The sequence below is a fragment of the Scatophagus argus genome, chromosome 3, assembly GCF_020382885.2.
Source record: "Scatophagus argus isolate fScaArg1 chromosome 3, fScaArg1.pri, whole genome shotgun sequence".
In the NCBI taxonomy this organism is placed as follows: Eukaryota; Metazoa; Chordata; class Actinopteri; family Scatophagidae; genus Scatophagus; species Scatophagus argus.
Window position 1 is genome coordinate 26,102,758 of NC_058495.1, and position 18,642 is coordinate 26,121,399.

Here is an 18,642-nt window from a genome sequence, read left to right on the forward strand (position 1 = left end):
GTTTTTCACTTTATGCTTCTGTTCCAGCACATTTCAAAGGGAAAATGTAACTTGTACTCTTTAATCAACAAATAAATTATGGTGTATTACTATTGATAACTTAGTGAAAAACCACCTTACATTCATCAAGTTTCCACCACAAGCTGCCAACTTACAGCAAACTCAAAGAGCTACAACACTGCAGAGCTCAGTTAGTTCAGCGTTCAACTGGACAAAATTCCCTGAGGAGAAAACAGGACAAGAAACACGTTTATCAAATACACATTTAATATCAAAAACACCTGCAATCCAACATGAAGTGACAGCAGAAACATCAAATGTCGGTTTATTTTAACCTCTTTAAGTACTAAGTTCCAACAACCTTCACTTCACATGTGAACACAGAACAGATGAACTTAAGTGACACAATAAATCCTGTTTCTTCAACAACACGAACATGTACATTTATTTACAATCAGGGCAGAGACAGCAAACAGCAGGAATCAACAGGGCGAATAAGATCTGAAGAGTCAAGATTCGCGCTACGCTCTAATGTGATTTTTAGTCAATATGTTTGTAGTCGAGGTTATTTTACAACTGGAGCTCTCATTTCAGTGTCTTCATTTGTGGTGAGGAGGGAAAAGAAAATCATGAACAACACGAATCTGACTTTCTGAATGTACATCTCAGTCACCACAGACATCTGAATAACCCACAGGAAACATCACACAACCAGAGGCCTTTTCAACATTTTGTGAAGGACCTTCCTCACTGCTGCCTAAAGATGCTTTCACGTCAGCTCGTTGAGCTTTGAGTTTTTACTGCTGTGTGCTGCCCACTCAGACCTTCTGCCTTCTTCCTCCAGCTGAACAACTTCACACATGCTGAAGAAAAAAAGTCCTTCCAGGCACCAAAAGGCAACGACGTCTCACTCTGGAGTCCAACATGATGAAAACCCAAGAACCTTTGATTCCCCAGTGAGCCACTTCGGGCCTCGAAACAGAGTTGAAGCACTACTAAAGCGAGGAGGAAGTATCTTAGAACTGCTGCAGGATCAGTTTCTTCTTGCCGTCGTGGCTGAACTTGTTGGTGCGGAAGAGGTCGCTGTCGTAGAAGGTCGTCAGGTTGTGGATGTTGATCTGTCGCGCCTGGAGGAGGACAAGGAGAGGAGGAAGGAGGAAAGGGACAAACGGAGGTGATTAAAGCTTCATTTCTCAAGATGGTTGCAAAACAGATTCTGTCCCAAGTCTCAAGTCCACGGCCTAAAGGTTACCTTGTCTTGCAGGTCCTTCTCTGCTATCTCGATGGTGTCGGTCTGAACGCCGTATCGGTTCCTTTGGTAGGCGACCTGCTCAGCCACCAGCTGCTTGAGGATGAAGAGCAGCAGCTCGTTGTTGTCCCTGCGGAAGGCCAGGTAGCGGGCGAACGTCTGGACAGAAAGACAGAAAACACAGACTTTGTAAGATCATCAAAATCAGAGGCTGTTAAAGCTCACTCTGATCGGCGGCGGTCTCGCACCTTCCTCATGCTCCTCATGACGCTGAACTTCTGCGTGTCGATGAAGCTCTCCAGCATGACCCTGATGGCCATGTTGACGTCGTCCTCCAGCACGTAGTCCCTCAGGTGCATCTTGGCGTGAGCCTCGGCCATGCGGATCATGGACTCGATGTGACGGACTGTGATGGGGATGCTGCCTGTGGCCTGTCAGCGAGAACAAACCAACATGAGTGATTCCTCATCAAGTCCAAACTACCATTCAAAGCCAAAGCAAACATGTTTTTACAGTTTAGCCGTTTTAAAAAAACTACTCTCGTCACCTTCCTAAAATAATCGCCTAAGTCACTTTTTGCCCAAGTTCACTTTTTTGCATCACTCATGTCCTCTCCCTGCTGGCCACCTATGGTGGAATTCCCAGAATCCTCAGTTGAGTTGATCATGTGGTAATACCCTAATATGATTACTGCCTATGTCCAGAGTGTGACTTAGGCTGATTTTGGGGGGAGTTTTTTGTGTTTCCTGAAAAACCTGAAAAAATGAATTATGCGATTATTTTAAGAAGGTGTCGTGACATGCTGTTGTTTACACTCCTGTTATTTCTTTTTGTGGACTTGTTTGCCCAGAATGCTTTGCAGAGGTTCAGGAGACTCACCATCGACTCTTTGCGCAGGTCGCTGTAGATGCGAGCCACCTTGTCCTGGTCCATCTGGTTCAGCTTGGGATGAACCTGCAGACAGAAACAAATACAACAGTTTAAGCCACACACCAGAGTTGAGTGGTGTACTAAATTGTACCACTAGGTGTCGCCCTCCACTCGGCAGCTGCTCCCACTGAGCGACTGACAAACATCTTCTCAACACGAAGGGATAAAAATGACTTAAAACACCTTAACTCATATTTAACACAAGACAATGACACCTTCAGTGACATCTTCAAGATCGCAAATAGCAGGTTTCAGATTTTTAAAACCATCCAAACATGTTGATACATTTTGACTCGCAAAAACAAATATGAGAGCTCGTAAACGAGGCTGTGAGAGACATTTTGAGGCTTCAGTGAGGACGTTGTGATGGTCTGTCCGTACCCTCTCCTTGGCGTAGATGACGTACTTCCTCATGAGCTCCTGGGGAATCGGCGGCACGTCAGTCGTGTTGGGCAGAACCATCTCCTCTAAGGCCACGCCCCCTTCCTTGTTGCTAGGGTGATGTTTGATGTGGGAGCCGACCACAAAGCGTGCCAACATCTCATCCTGGTTGAAAAGCCAGATGAGAGAATTTAATTCCAGACTAGGCTCAACTGGAAGGACTGAATTTACTGATGTCATTTTGTCTTCTCCAGGTTAAGAAATGTGTAGGTGAGTGCGTACCTGCACGGGGTCGACGGTGTCTCGGACGACACACAGCACATCAAAACGGGACACGATTGGCTCCGTCAGGTCCACGTTCTCGGCGAAGGTCAGGGAGGGGTCGTACCTGCCACCTGCGAGGAAACGAGTACAGAGCGATGACGAGCAGTCATCACCAGCCTCCTCAAAACCTTTCCTACAGGTTCAACACATTTCTTCAGCTCTTCATGGCCCGTTCATGCTTAAAGACGATCTTCTGTGCGGCCTTTCACTTTAAGTACCTCAGACTACTCAACATTCAAATGTCGCAGCTTCATAACTGCACCTGGACACACCATGCTGGCTTTTTTGACTCTTGTCCGAGTCTTCTTTTATCAAGCAATTATAAAATAATGGGAAATAAAACCACTGTGAGGCTTTCAATGACTCAGACAAGAAAGGAAACTTAATTATCTAAAAGTTCTAACTTTACTGTATTAAAGTTGTGAATATCTAATTTTCAGCCATTGTATGGACAAATGAGACGACTGGGTGCAACATGAGCTTTTTTCACCAACAAGATTTCATTCTGAGTTTTCGTACCGATGGGGTTAGCAGCAGCGATGACGGTGCACCTGGCCTGCAGCGAGGTGACGATGCCGGCTTTAGAGATGGAGATACTCTGCTGCTCCATGGCCTCGTGGATGCTCGTCCTGTCTGCATCGTTCATCTGGAGGACAGAACGCGGTTAGACATCCGGCTGAACACAGGAATCAGTCAGGAGGAGGACGGGAAACAGCTTCAGCTCACCTTATCGAACTCGTCGATCAGACAGACGCCGCGGTCGGCGAGCACCAGGGCTCCGGCCTCCAGAGTCCACTCACGGCTGACCGGGTGCCTCTGGACATAAGCAGTCAAACCGACGGCAGAGGCCCCCTGACCCGTGGTGAACACGGCCCGACTCGCCACCTTCTCCACGTACCTGCAGAGAAAGAAAGACAGTCAACATTTGTAAAATCACTGTTACTCGCTTTCTTTCTGAGAGTTAGAGGAGAAGACTTACGCCACCCTCATGTCAATAACTGTAAATGTGAAGCTACCATCACCATCTGATTAGCTTAGCTTAGCATGAAGACTGGAAACACGAGGGAGCAGCTGCAGCTGGTTGATACGTACTTGAGGAACTGGGACTTGGCGGTTCCCGGGTCTCCACACAGCAGCACGTTGATGTCTCCACGCACTTTGTGTTTCCCACCTGGCAGAGAGGGAGCAAACAGCTGGTGAGCAACAGAACGAGCGGGTGGGCGGAGCCGCTGCTACCTGGCTAACTCGTCTACCTGGATTCTTGGGCTCTCCCCCGAACAGCGAGAGGGCCAGGGCTCGCTTGATGTCCTCGTGACCGTAGATGGACGGCGCCATGCTGGCGAAGATCTGCGACAGGCACGACAGAGAGGCAGTTAGCAAACACCTGTGCAGCAGGGCTTAAACCGCTGGTCTGGATTGTAGCGGGAAAGGAAACAAACCAGCCGTCTGAATCTGAGGCAAAAACGGGCAGACTGAAGATCCGGATCTTCAAAAAGGTTATGGATTTTTACTGAGTTTGAGTGTTTTTCTTAATGTTTATCTAAACTAAAACTCTGAAGCCTTGTGAGACTCAGAGACATTTTTTCTGATTTCTTATTCAGATGTTTTGAGGATAAAACACCAACACACACTTCATGGGACAAAGTAAGCCGAGAGGCCGGCGGAGCTCTCACCCGCTCTCCAATGCGTTCGTCCTTGGACAGGGCGACGATGGCCTTGACGTCTTCGTCGGTCAGTTCGGCCACGGCGACACCCTCGTCTCTGCGTGTGATGTGATTGGCCAGGATCACCGTGGCGAACACTGGGAAGCCGTTAGCTGTGTTCAGAGAGCCGTCGTAGTTGTTGTGGTAGATGCCCGTCAGTTCCTGAGAGGATGAAGAACAATGAAGAGTTAGACCATTCGTGATCTCTTTCTAACATGTTGAAAATGTCTTGTTCAAGGACACAAGTGTGTTGTTTTTGTTCCGAGCTGCACTCACAATCTCGTCTCCAGGCTTGCAGCTGTCCACCAGGTCGGCCAGCAGGATGGCGTCTTTAGAGCGCGGCAGGCGGCCGGCGGCCACCTTACCGGGACTCTCCTGGATGGTGATTCGCTGGTAGTTCTGGTACACGGTCTGCAGGAGGAAGGCAACTGGTTACCTCACTAAGACAAAGACGGGTTTGTTTTTTGGAAAGACCAGCAGGAACTCTGTGCTTCTGCAAATTACGTTTCCAGATTTAAAGCTAAGTGAGAAGTCAGCATTTTTAAAATGTCCAGTCAACATCTTGTCTAAAGCACATTCAACAAAGATAATGAGGGTTGCTGTGAGGTCACACCAATCGCGGGGCCTCTCACCTCCTCCATGTTGATCTCGAAGGGGCCCTGGGACTGACACTCGGGACAGGAGCCCGGCTTCACCTCCTGGTTCTGGGACTGGAAGAAGGGTCCCAGCACGAAGTTACACTTGTTACAGTTGTACTTGACCATGCCGAGCTGAGGGAGGACGCCGGTGCAGCTGCTCACCACACCGCTGGTCCGGATCAGCTGGTTCAGGTGGAGCTGCCTGAGGAGGACAGTTCAGACCTTCATGCACAGGTTGCCATTTCATCTGCTCACACTGACCCACAAGTCTGCACTGGCTCAGAATGATTCATGCAGTGTTTGTGTATGCAGTACTGAGAGGTACATTTTATTCATGTGACCCATAAATCACACTTTGCCTCAGAGGGCTTCAAAGTCAAACAACTCCAACAGTACAATCCTGTTTTTACATCAGTGCACGAGTCAGAATGATCTCATGAGATCTGAGATCAGTACAACAATCACAGAGGACATTTTACTGTGGACCTTTAATACTTCCAATACTGTTCCTGATTGTACGGTGTGTTTTTACAGTGTGGCACTTTTACTTCAGCAAAGGATGTGACAAGAAACATGGCCGCCTCACATCAGCCAAACTGAACGTCATCAGTGGTCATATGACCACCTCTGTTCTCATACACCATGAGCTTCGCTGGGCATCTCATCAGGGGACCCATACGTCCCATCAGACTTCAACGCAGCATTAGCATTAGGATAAAAAACGGAAAATTAAAGTGTCACCTGAGTGAGCGGATCTCCTCGACCAGCGGGAGGTTGCAGATGCGGACGTGGATCTCGTGGGCGATGCGGTCGTATTTCGGGTACATGGCCAGCACAACTTCTTTAGCTGCTTCATCAAAAATCTGACGGCACACAGACACGATGTTGGTCCAAGCACAGGACAGCTTTGTTTTAGGTCACCTTACACCATTCGGTTGTTCGTAGTTTGGTTGGAACAGAAAGTTTACCTCAGAAATGAAGGCTCTCACTTGTCATAAAAGTTCAGATTTTAAAAACGGTCTCCTCTTCACGCAGGACGTTTATTACAACAACAGACACTCACCTTCAACATCTCAGCCGGAGCCTCTGGTAGGAAGTAAGCCAACACATGCTCTCGGGCCGCAAGGTCCTCGTAGTTTACAACCAGGCTCTCCTTGTTCTCTGGAATGACAGGAGAGGATTTGTTCATTTGAACCCAGAAGTCATTGGGTCACCGCGACGGAGACATCTCAGTACTTCAAACGGACAAGCTGAGCTACCTTTGCACATGTCGCTGATCTTCTCCTTGAAGACGTTGTGGCCGTTTTCGTCGACGTGGGTCCGCAGGAAGTTCTTGAAGCGGTTGTAGATCTCCAGCCTGGGAGCCACCATGGACACCCACTCCCTCACAGTGTGGCCCTGCAGAGAAGGAGGGGGGGACACCGTCAGACCCTCGACCACAGCTGGAAAGTCACCAATTTTTATTAGTATAGCAGCAGAGCTACAACCTTCATATCCTCCAAGTTCTCAATGCTCTCGATCATTTCCTCTTCCTCGCCGTCTGTGACGCCCTCTGCTGCCCGCTCGGCCAATCGCCTCCTCCGAGCCGCCGGCCGCTCGTCGTCCTCATCTTCGCTGTCTGAATAACAGCAAAAACAGATAACGTTTTCACTCAGACATGCTTGGAGAGTGTCGAGTCACAGTGAATCTAAAAGTAGACACATGATGCCCGAGAATTCATCAATTACTCAGAAAAAACACATTTTAAGGGCCTGCCTTTCGTGAGCTGTGTTGCCAAACAACAAAAAATCACTTCCTGTTGTTTTTAAAGCTGCTCCTCACCGTAGAGCAGCCCTCTCCTCAGCCGCCCGCTGATGCCCTGCTCCCTGTCCCTCCTGCTCATGGCCTCCTCAGCAGCAGCCCGGGCTCCAGGCGACAGCTCCGAAATATCCTCATCATCCAGGTCCAGACCCTCGGCCTCGTACTGATCCAGCGCTGGGATGGCACGATAATCCCTGAGCAGAGAGACAGGAGAAGACTCGTCATCAAGCCCCCGAACTTCACACAAACAAAATCAAAGCCATCCTCGTCCTCACCTCTCCATCCCGTCCCCGATCAGCTCCTCTCCGTCTCCCTCTTCCTCCTCCTCTCCGGGCAGCGTCCCATCGCCCAGCAGGCCCTCCGACTCATCCTCGAAAGGTGGCAGGTCACGTCCAGGGCTGGAGGTCAGGTCTCCCCTCCTGGAGGCTCGGCTGGGGCTGGTGGCCATGTGGTACGACTCAGAGGAATCCTGTCCAAAGCGCAAATTACTCTGATTACTTACTTCAGTACGAGGACATTTAAACTGCAGTACTGCTCATCATTTTTATTTGTATTTCTAAATGCAATCAATCCACTGTTATCAGTGCTGGAAAGCCACTCAGTACAGTATAGTTGAGTTTGACTTGTGGCACTACTTTTTACTTTACTGTAATGGGAAATACTGCATATTTTTCTCCACTTTGCAGATCTGACAGTTAAAGTTGACAGGAGTCGAATAATCTAATAATATTTACTTTTTGCATAAACAGCATTTTTAATACTCTGAGCAAATCAGACTTCTGTATTCTTTAAGTGAGGTTCTGAATGCAGGACTTTTACACTGTGGTACACATTAAAATATCCCTTCTACTATGTGCAATAGAACTACTGAACTTGCTGCGATGGGACATGGGGCAATTTAGACACGTTTTAAAATCCTTCATTTGACCTTTTCAGTGTTCACATGTTTGAACTGATGCGTTTCATAAAATGTCACCGAACACATCACATCACAAGCTGTAGTCTCAGTAATGAGCCCACACTGTTGAATTAACGTCTCTCAGCCAAAATCCAGTTTCTTCTTACTGTGTTGGCAGCTGGCGGCCATGTGGCCAAAATAAAACCGCTTAAAAATAATTTATCTCTTCAGTATGAAAACACGACTTTGCTGAAGACCTAACGTGGTGCGTTAGGGTGCTAACAGTTAGCGTCTGATTTCTCACTCGGCTGCTTTTCTTTGACCTGCTTCAGCCACAGATCATCATTTGGCACATAACAAAAAGCTCAACAGCCACATGGCAAGTCTGCTTTTACAACAAGAGGACAAACGAGACAACAGTAACAGGCTGATCATGTCCTCTGCAGCATAAATGCGATATTAATACAAACTGTGTCCTCGATTTAGCGCAAATTTGTCTTTAAAACCACTTTCTCGAACCCTCTCTGTCGCTGTTGTGACCAAGACAAAAGTGCAAACGTATAAACAGCAGCGATCTTAAAATAAAAACCAGAAATATCTGTCTAATTTAACTGCTGATTTAGCGGGCACATTAAATCCGATAATGAGACATTTTGTCCATTTTTAACCGTTTTAACTCACCGCCATTGTTCCGTGTCTATCTGTCTCTGCCTCTTGTAAAGAAACTTCTTCTGCTTCCTGCCGGGAGTCGCTTTTCGCGCGAAACGACCACGTGACCCCCAAAGCCCGCGAAAAATAATGAATATTCAGATTCCCAACTGACGTCGTACCTTCTCATTGGTCGGCCGGTTTTTGCAGAGGCGGGGTTTAAAGTACGGAGTGTTTGGCTAAGTGAGCGCGTCTGTTCAGAGTGTGTGTCAGATATGTGCGGTGACGCCTGTGAGTGAAAGCGGGGTGGACCCCAACGTAAAACAAACTCACCCTTTTCCGCGCGTGGTGCAGGGGCGGGACATCTGACGTATTATTTTTTCCCGGGAATACTTAGGACGCGTTCAACTCCGTTTCACTGCCTCCTTTAAATCTCGACTTTACTGAAAGGTAACCGTCGGCCGCGTCCCAAAATGTTTCGTGTCTCATAGCTTGTTAAATGTTCGCGAAAACATCAGTCCTTTCTCCTCTGTTACTGTGAGCATTTTGTATTTTGTCCTAGTTTACTTCAATACATGAGATGTGCTACCCTTTCATATAAGTTTCTTGGCGTACCTGTTAGGACGTCAAATATTTATAGTGGTATGAAATGTGGCTGCTTTTACATCAGTGTCGACTGTCAGAAACACACATGGTGAAACCAACACCTCAGGTTTAATGATCATTATTGATAACACGTTCCCTCATTCGTCAAATATAACGTTTGCCCCTTCAAACCCTGCATTTTAATAGCTTTGACAAAATAAAACAAAAACAACATTCATTTATACAGTATCAAATGAATACAAGAGCTCCCACTTTTTCTCAAATAAAAACGAAGAAAACAAAGTAAATCTCTCAAAGTTTTCAGTGCGGCACATAAATAAATATCACAAATTTCTGTATCACAATGGGGACTGTCGACCTTCTGCTTGATGAGTAGTTTATGAGTAGGAAACATCTGTACCGACTGTACTGGACAGTAAGTCAAGTCGTTATTCTTTCCAACATATTTAGACGCTGATGTTGAAACTCTTTTGTGTGTGAAATATGTTGTCATTATTGTCACAGAGAAGCCAAGAGAAACCAATTATTAACATTCATGTTAAAAAAAATCAGTGTCCGTGTCCCAACACTTCTAAGGCTCATTAAGGCTTAAATTTAAGGGGGTGAATTAAATCCTTTGTGAAAGCTTTATAAGTCGGTGTGTGTCAGTAGCTTTTACTGCAGAAATTCTTCATGCAGTCTTGGTTTCCAGATTAAGGAGAAAGAAAATCAAATGGAAAGACAAGAAAACATTAACTGGTGCATTCACATGGCCTTCGAACAATCTGTAAAATGAGTTCCTGACTGAGAAGATTCACATGAACGCAACCTCAAGTCAGAACAACTTGGAAATTCACACTTGCATTTGTGTCATGTTAGAGGTGAACAAAAACAAATTTACATCCTAAAATTAAAGAAGTCTGACATTTTGGAAAAGCTATGCTGGTTAGCTTAGCTTAGCATAAAGACTGAAAACAGAGGGAAACAGCTAGCCTGGCTGTGGTCCAAAGAAAGCACCTTTTAGATTCACCAATTAGCAAGATTTATCTTGCTAATGATTAATGTGTTGGATTTCCTGGCTGGGACTGGCAACAGCCAATCAGCAGAGAATCCACTCGCTAAGCTAAGCTAACAGTCTGCTGGCTGTACAGACATGAGAGTGATAGCGATCTTCTCGCATAACTCTCAGCAAGAAATCAAAAGTCGTTTCCAAAATGTTGAACTAAACCTTTACAGGAGAGTTTTGGCAGATGCACATACAGGAAATGATATTTTATAGATGTTAAATCTGGATTTAACAATAATATTGTTATATTGACTTCAATAATGCATGCAGAAGCAGAAAAATATGAAACTTTAGCTGTTAGTGACCCAAACTTTGATTGGAAAAGTGGGGAATAAAAATACTGAAGCTTGCGATTTTGACACACAGATCCTGGATTGAAGCACTTCAGTTGTTTAGGCACATTCACCGTTGCCTCGCTCAGGTGGTTATGGTGTCAGGGGTTTAGTGATCAGTGTTGGAATGTTACCACACATTAAGGTTTTACAGAACACAGTGAGGTTAGCACTGGTTTTCATTTGAGATGCAAACGCTGCTGACTTGTTCATTTAAGAGCAGACAGTGTGAAAACAGGATGAAAAACAGTGCAAAAGCAATGAGAACACAGAGAGGACACAGAGAGAAATGGAACCGGGCAAGCCCTTCAAAATAATTTTCCTTTTCCTGTCACCAAAAAAAAAATAACTCAAATGTAATCAGCTAAACATGAAACAACACAAATCACCAGGAATTATTAAATAAGTGGAAGGTTCCCACAGTTTTTCTCATGGTTTTATGTTTGAAGAGAAAAAAACCTTCAAAATTCCATTCCAGAAAAAATAAAATGAAATCCAATTCTTCTGAAGTGGCTGTCGGGGGGAGGAAGGCTTCAAAATAAATTCCACACTAACAGGCACAAGTTCCAGGTAAAGTGAGGCTTCAAAATAAGACCGTTCGAGAGGAGGAAAAGCGAAAAGAGGATGAAGATGTTTCTTTGTTGTCCGTTTGTTTCGCACAGCAGGAGGTGGAGGTTTTGACATCCCATCAGCACACCTGTCTGTCATGTAGTATGTTGAGACTTTGTACCTGATGCACTTTATCTGATGTCCTGTCTGAAGACCAGGATGGCTCTGAACGGCTTCTGTCCTCCTCAGTTTGTGTTTGTTCCCAGAGAGGACAAGTGACACCTCCAGTATCTTCTTCCTTTCCCGGTGGAGGCTGCCAGCCTGGTGGTGAGTGTGTGTGTGTGTGTGTGAGTGTGTGTGTTTTATTTAAGAACTAGTGTGGCCTCGGAGCCGTCTTTCCTCTTCAGATACAGTCCATAGCTGAGGTGGTGTTCCCTCCTCAAGAAAGCGTAGAAATAATCTGACACCAGCAGAATCTGAGGGGAGAGACATATTAGCTTTACCTTTTGGTGTTTTTTGCACACTGTAACACATTAAAATGTCTCGACAGTGAAAAACAAAGTCCCGTCTCCCGCCCAGTCCGTCCTACCTGTGCCACGTTGAACAGCAGCGTTATGGCGTAGTAGAAGTTTGAGTTGGCGCTGCCGGCGTAGATCCAGAGGTGCCAGAGAACCGGGAACAGAGCGGAACAGGCCAGCAGGACGCAGGACACCAGGAAGATGTTCCTCAAGACTGAACAGGAAGACACACCAGGACAGAGGCTGTTTAACTGCTCCACTGCTAACACAATATTCTGGGAAATTAAATCAGTGCAGCACGTGCAGTCTGAAGGTCTGACTTTGTAGTTTTGTAGTGTTTTACTGCTCAATTGTTTCACTGATTCACAGAGATGAAACGTGTGCTTGAGGGGGTTCAGAGTCGCTCTGTGGGTCGACTGAAATATCTCAACGTCTGCCGGATGGACACACTCACATTTCTGTGAAGATGAATTTCAGTGACTTCACTTTGCAGCTGATTCTCAGGCGAATTTGAGGCAAACTTTTGAACTCTCACAAAGAAACTGAAGTGAAAACTGGTGAGTTTGGAGCAAACAAACTCGACTATGCAGAGCTGTCATGAACAGCAGACAAATTAGAAACAAATGGGAAACAAAACCGGGAGGAGGCCTTCAGGAATCTTGGGGGGATATGTGGGAACATGTCAACAGCGGAAACAACTTCTTCTACCCTCCTGATGTGTCTGCTGATGGAAACACGACTGATGATGCACCGTCGTTCCATCTACAGCCACCAGCACGTCATAACTTCAGCTTCTCCAACACTGAAAACTAATGTTCTGAGATTATAAAACTAGTGTTGTTATTGTTAGAGTATAAGTTTTGGATCAGCTCAAAAACATCCTCTGTGTGTTTTTGTACACTCACATCTGTGCAGGTGACTCCAGACAGGAAGGAAGGCCATGTAGAGAGCGATGTCTCCCACAGTGGGGTAAGACTTAAAGATGGAGATCACAGCCAACTGCATGAAGATCAGAAACACTGGATGCTCCCTGTAACACACACACACACACACACATTTTTGAGACAGTGTAGCCTGTCTGAACAGCGTTGACTTGGGGTGCGAGTCGAGCAGAGGCCTTACTTGAGTTTGATGGACAGAGGGATGGTGTAGAAGAAGACGTTGATCTGGAAAACGCAGAGGAAGAAGAGGCGGAAGTGTTCAAACATCTCAGCGAAGAAGTACCAGAAGAGGCCGATGTTTGGGGTCAGGTCTGGTACCGAGAGTCTGCAGGGAGGGAAAACAACCACCAGGCACTGTGATCAGATCTCAGAATGTGAACCCTTTGGTGGGAATGACAGACTTCAGGGCTGGATGACGAGGAAAGAAGAACGATCAGGATCGTTTCTTCCAGACTGATCGATATGGATGTTTATCACTAAATATAATCTGCTTCTCGTTTCTCAGTTTGTACATCCTTGATTCATTTCCTCACCTCCTCTCTCCATTTTGTTGTACTTATGGATAATCAACATATACAAATAAAACTGACTCGATCATCTCCTAAAGTCTGTTTAATCTCAACAAATACCTGGGGGTGTACTTAGACCACAAACTGGACTGGTGCAAGAACGTGGACATGGTCTACAGAAAGGGCCAGAGCCGCCTCTACTTTCTGAGGCGGCTGAGGTCCTTCAACATCTGCAGGACGATGCTGAGGATGTTCTACGAGTCGGTGGTGTCCAGTGCCATCACATATGCCGTTGCCTGCTGGGGCAGCTGCCTGAGGGTGAGGGACACTAACAGACTCAACAGAATCATCAAGAAGGCCAGCCATGTTGTGGGAGAGGAACTGGACTCTCTGACAGTGGTGTCTGAGAGGAGGATGTTGTCCAAAATAAGAACTATACTGGACTTTCCCTCTCACCCTCTCCACAATGTGCTGATCGGCTACAGGAGCTCGTTCAGCAACAGACTCATACTGCCACGATGCACCACAGAGCGACACAGGAAATCATTCCTGCCTGTCGCCATCAAACTGTTAAACTCAGCACTGTGACGGACACACTCACTGTTTATACAATGTACATATTGGCTACTTTTACACATTGTACATACCTGTATTTTTAAATTTTCTTAAAAAATTTTTTGAATACAGTTTTTGTAAATACTACTGTACTTGAGATTTTAGTTTTTGTTTATCCTATTTATATACTCTGCACTTTTCTCCTTTCTTGGTCGGGAATACTGCATGTGCAATTGTCTGTAGAAACAAGAATTTCCCTCCAGGGATTAATAAAGGAATTCTGATTCTGATTCTGATCTTCTCTGCTGAGTTCAGCTCCGCCCCCTGTGCAAAGCAGGAGACGGGCAGCCAATCAGAGAGCAGCCTCTGCCTCTTGTTTTGATAGGCTGTTCGATCCATCAACATGAAGGAAAAATGTCCAACACCTCTCACTGTTATTGACATAAACCTTTTCTTCTGATCTCTGTGGAGATCATTTCATCGGCCAGCTGGTCCAGAAAAACAAAACCACTGATGCTGCTTCTCCACCACCTTTACATCACTGGAGCACAGTGAAACAACTGCCAGGTGTGTGTATCACATCTGCTGAGTCGGCGCGTGTTTGTTCACAGGGTACCTGCTTTGAGTTCATCACTCACATGAAGCCGTAGACGGAGGGCAGGTAGTCCCACGAGCCGAGCAGGAAGAAGGACAGACAGACGAGGACGAACAGGCTGCCCAGGTACATGAAGGCGTACTGCGCGACGAACCACCAGAAGCTGACCCGTCGGAAGTTCACCGGGATGTACTGACGCTGCGGGGGCGGAAACACGAAAAGGCTTTTGATTGGTCTAAACCCGGCATGTTGTGTTCACATGTTTAAAGAGGCAGAAGAGAAGAGACCAGCAGTACTAACACACAGTATTCACACACAAACATACCTGCATCAGGTAGAGCAGCGCAGGAGCACACAGAGTGATGGGGTAGATGGACTGATATGTGGCCAAGGTCAGAAATATGGCACTCAGCAACACATTTCCTGCAGCACACACACACAGAATGACTCAAATCCAATAATCACCTCAGCTTTGTGTCGCAGTTAAAGCATTTCTAATTAAACGATCATTTTTTTATTTCTATTCCTGATTATAAAAATAACAGAAACGAGACAGTCAGACGTCCCACTCAGGTGGAGACGCAAGTTATGATCCAAACATGCGGAGGCATTCACAAAAATGAATCGTTACCCTTAATGGTGCAGAGGATGAAGAGGGCGATGACGGAGTTGTTCAAACCGCAGGTTGACTTGGCGACGCAGGACAGGATGGTGAACGGGTTCAACAGGTAGCTGTGACAGAAGACGATGACAGAACTACATGAATACTCAAAGAGCAGCCTGACGGCACCAGGATGAGCTGATGTGACTCAGAGGCCACCTCAGCAGACACAATCTGATCATCAGCTGCAGGGAAACACGCCTGGTTTGAGCGGTACTCACAACATGGCGACTTTCAGAGGGATGTAGTACATTTCTTTAGGGCTTCTGATGAGCTCCAGACAGTCGAGGGGGTAGCGGTCCGCCTCCAGGGCATATTTCTGCTTTCTGAGCTGAAACAGAACATCAAACATGTCACCGACACCAAAGTCACCACGCAAAACACCAAATTACACACTGAGTGGCAACATTTCGGTTTCATTTTCCAACAAGTCACGTCTCATCTGTCAAAACCAAACTGATCATAACTCAGCCGTGCAGCCGTCATATCAATATGATGGTGCAGCTTTAATGATGCGGCTTTCCCTTTAATTCCCAAACATTTTTGTGCATCTGCTGTACATCTGAAGACGTTTGCGTTTTTCTTACCACTTGTTTGTTGTAGTCCTTCACTGTCATGTAGAGAGCCACAGCGGTGATCACATCTGCTAACTACAGAGACAGAACGACACAGAGGGAGCAGCTGACATTAAAAACACACTCAAACCGCTGGAAGCAGCTGAAATCAAAGTGTCATGCAAACTGCTGAGCTCCCCCATCAAGGCTCGCATTACACAAAATCCTCCCGTGTATTCAGCAGAGAAAACCCAAACCATTAGCATCTCATTCTGTTTTGTTTTTTTACTCAAATACTTCAAATGCTCAAGGGAGATATGTCTGCTGGTATTCATACTGTGCAGGAAATGTTCAGACAAAGACATCACTTCATGAAAGAGCCTGTAAAAACCAAAAAGATGCTTCTCGTCTTCCAACTCACCATAAACGTTATCTCTGCATAGTCCACCAGAAAGTGAAAGAGGTAAATGATGAGAGGAGTCTGAGGAGACAAGAAAAAGACATCAGAGCACAAAGACACACCAAAACAGCTTGTGCTGATATTGTCCTCCCTCTGACGTGAGGTCACTTCCTCTGAGTTGGACTGACAAGCAGCCAGCTGAAGCTGTGCTGCCACCTGCTTCTCACGGTGTTCACAGACACAAGTCCTCCTCAGTGCCAACACCCTCGACCAGGCAGGCCAGCCTGACAGACGAAACTCGGGGCAAAAAGAAAAGCACTTGCTGCTGCTAATTAACCTTCTCAAGCACAAGGCAATAACGGACTCACTCGGACTCATGAGCTAATCAGAATTTCCTGTCTTCTCTCGTGTGGACTGTGCAGTTTGGACAGGGAGGACGCCATTTGAATAGATGTTACTAAGGAAATTAAAATCACGAGCTTGTGTTTGTGTGCATCTCTCACCTCATGGAAAACGTCTCCAGAGTACGGCGAGACTCCCAAGTCAAGCAGAGCCAAACCTTCAACAACTGCAAACAAACAAACAAACAAACTCGTCATCACAGAGAAGCAGCTCTGGCATGTCGTTTCCCTTCTCTTAATGCAATCGGCCCAAGTCTTAATGATGCAACTTCCTGCTCCAACCGCCTAATGAACAATTCATGAAGGACTGTGGTGTTTCCATGTAATTCACACACCAGCTGTCTCATGTTTGGTGTGTGGAGCAGACAGTCAGTCCTTTCAGCAGCCGCGTCTGCACTTCACGTTATCAATAAAATCAACACTGTGATGAGATATCAGATTAGATTTGGGACAACATTACAGCGTGACATGGCATACGTGTTGCCTCTTCCTGGATTTAGAGGCTGCATTGCAATACGGTGATGTAATTTTCTTCACTTCCAAGACTGTTTTAGCAGGTCTGATATCTGTCTTTCCCCTCTTAGTTGATTTAAATCCACAATTCTGATGATTATTTATCTAAAATCTCACTGTGTTCACATTTTATGAAAGCACCAGCTGTCACCCCTAAAATACTGTCACAACACTGAGTACCAGGTAAACAATATTGCAGTATTTGATTCTGCATTGGAGTGCAGAAAGACGACTAGTGGGGGTGAATTTTGATTTCCAAATTTGTATTTGTCTTCTTCTCAGTGTATATCTTGAACCAGTGGAGAATAAAGGAGAAACAATAAACACCTCTGTGGAATAAGTAACATTTGATTGAGACAAAAATGAAAATGGTTGCAGCATGTAAGAAACGAGTTACTACTGAGAGCTATTAGACGACCCAATCACAGTAAAATGTTTCATTAAAGTTGTATTAAAAAAGGGACCGTGTAAACCGTGTATTAGCACTTTAGTATTTGAGGAGGGCACTCAGTATCGACCTCCAGTTGTAGCCATTAGACAGGTGCTCTCTGCTCTGCTCAGCATCTTTGATCCAGAGGCGCTAAACATGATGACGAGGAAGCTCCATTAAAAACAGAAATATCAGTCAAAACTAATGTAAACCTTTACACACAGAAACCAGAACCGCGCTGCTATACTGCCCTCGACGGAGCTTTCTAAAAGGGAACTGCAAAGCCAGATTTTTGTAGCTAAACCGCAGCGACGTTACCGACTCGGCTCAGTTATCGGGTAACAAGCACCCGGAGCGGCGGAGGGATTCAAATTACGCCCCAAAAAGCTGCCAACCCCCCGCTTACCTCTTTTCCAGGAGGTCAGCGGAGACACCACCTCCACTCGCTCTGCAATTAAGTCCGCTAAACTGGATCTGTAGAGAGCAGCACGGATCGTAACGGCTAAAATTAAAAGTAGTGTTAAGGGAGCCGCCATCTTGACAAGGAAGCCCTCTCTGCCCTCCCTGCGAGGTGCACGATGGGAAGTGGAGTCCTTTGTTATCAAGAAAACATTGTTATTGGTGGTAGTAGCAGTAGTTGTATTAACATTTTAATCAAAGCGAAGATTATTTTATTCATGAATGGCTACAATGACATTATATTATTGCTTGTACAACGATAATTGATCTTTTCCTTTTTACATTAGCCGATAGACTCTAATGATTCATCTCTTAACTGTTTATCGTTAGGAGATGACTCGTGCTACATTTGAAACATTCTCGTACAGTCAGTAGACAGAAACAGTAATTTTATCTTTATCAATAAGTCATTAGGGAATATGTTTTTACAAAGCGGAACAACAAATTCAGAGCACGTTTTCACTACGGGACTCTTCATGTGTTGGATCAAAACACAACTGACAGTGGTCTGTAAAGTTAGACACGGTGCACCACGGGTTTTCCGCTGAGGAAAACAAAATTCACTCAGGTACTGAACTGTTTTTACCTATTGGCAGATTTGTAAGTCAAAGTAATGTAAAAACATCATGAGGAATTATTCAGAATAATCAACAAAAGCATCACCTGTTTTTTCCTCTGGCCTTTCTGAAAACTTTATTGTTACAAAAAAGAAAAAATAAGTCATTATGAAACCTAGATGGACTTCCAGTAAAAGCATAATTCAACACCATTAGCCCTGCTGTTGTATCACCACTTCTACTACTTCTAGTATAATGTAACAGTTTTATTGTTTGACCAAAGAGCAATTCTCAACTAAAGGCTTCTTTAAATGGTTTAAAAGGTTGAAAGCGCTAGAAAATCCTTCCTTAAGATTTACTTGTATTCCTATGATCAAGAAAAGCTTTAATGCTCATTATTATAATTCTTACTGCTGTGGTTACTGTGTTATGATTAATACTGTATG

At 45.4% G+C, this 18,642-nt stretch overlaps 2 protein-coding genes across 3 annotated transcripts; both read right to left on the bottom strand.

The window, feature by feature from the left end:
* Positions 1–249: 249 nt before the first annotated feature.
* Positions 250–8,751, bottom strand: mcm2 (minichromosome maintenance complex component 2). The gene is made up of 20 exons (XM_046385045.1): positions 8,605–8,751; positions 7,301–7,494; positions 7,047–7,219; positions 6,713–6,843; positions 6,485–6,623; positions 6,289–6,386; positions 5,967–6,088; positions 5,220–5,427; positions 4,864–4,998; positions 4,558–4,749; positions 4,138–4,231; positions 3,977–4,055; positions 3,611–3,782; positions 3,404–3,530; positions 2,843–2,955; positions 2,561–2,725; positions 2,129–2,203; positions 1,498–1,680; positions 1,253–1,408; positions 250–1,127 (listed from the first exon to the last, which is right to left on the bottom strand). The coding sequence occupies exons 1-20, from the start codon at positions 8,608–8,610 to the stop codon at positions 1,017–1,019; spliced, it is 2,673 nt and encodes an 890-aa protein (XP_046241001.1). The 5' UTR covers positions 8,611–8,751; the 3' UTR covers positions 250–1,016.
* Positions 8,752–9,266: 515 nt separating this feature from the next.
* On the bottom strand, positions 9,267–17,760 carry pigu (phosphatidylinositol glycan anchor biosynthesis, class U). 2 transcript variants are annotated; one of them, XM_046385046.1, is made up of 12 exons: positions 17,587–17,760; positions 16,340–16,404; positions 15,858–15,917; positions 15,470–15,532; positions 15,104–15,213; positions 14,853–14,953; positions 14,547–14,644; positions 14,265–14,419; positions 12,744–12,887; positions 12,527–12,651; positions 11,693–11,835; positions 9,267–11,579 (listed from the first exon to the last, which is right to left on the bottom strand). In XM_046385046.1, exons 1-12 carry the CDS (start codon positions 17,714–17,716, stop codon positions 11,466–11,468), a joined length of 1,308 nt encoding a protein of 435 aa, XP_046241002.1. In that variant the 5' UTR covers positions 17,717–17,760; the 3' UTR covers positions 9,267–11,465. The 2 variants fall into 2 exon arrangements, with proteins under 2 accessions (XP_046241002.1, XP_046241003.1); XM_046385047.1 differs by lacking the exon at positions 17,587–17,760 and adding an exon at positions 17,269–17,508.
* Between the last annotated feature and the right edge of the window lie 882 nt (positions 17,761–18,642).

What these genes read in the sequence shown, in the direction of transcription:
- mcm2 (XM_046385045.1), bottom strand. An exon ending in AGAACTTGGAGGATATGAAG is followed by an intron (nt 6,624 to 6,712) that starts GTTGTAGCTCTG and finishes CCTTCTCTGCAG; the next exon opens with GGCCACACTGTGAGGGAGTG. An exon ending in TGATCGACGAGTTCGATAAG is followed by an intron (nt 3,531 to 3,610) that starts GTGAGCTGAAGC and finishes TCTGTCCTCCAG; the next exon opens with ATGAACGATGCAGACAGGAC.
- pigu (XM_046385046.1), bottom strand. Translation starts at nt 17,716, where the DNA reads ATGGCGGCTCCCTTAACACTACTTTTAATTTTAGCCGTTACGATCCGT. An exon ending in CGCTGCTCTACCTGATGCAG is followed by an intron (nt 14,420 to 14,546) that starts GTATGTTTGTGT and finishes CCGCCCCCGCAG; the next exon opens with CGTCAGTACATCCCGGTGAA. An exon ending in TGCTGTTCAACGTGGCACAG is followed by an intron (nt 11,580 to 11,692) that starts GTAGGACGGACT and finishes CTCTCCCCTCAG; the next exon opens with ATTCTGCTGGTGTCAGATTA.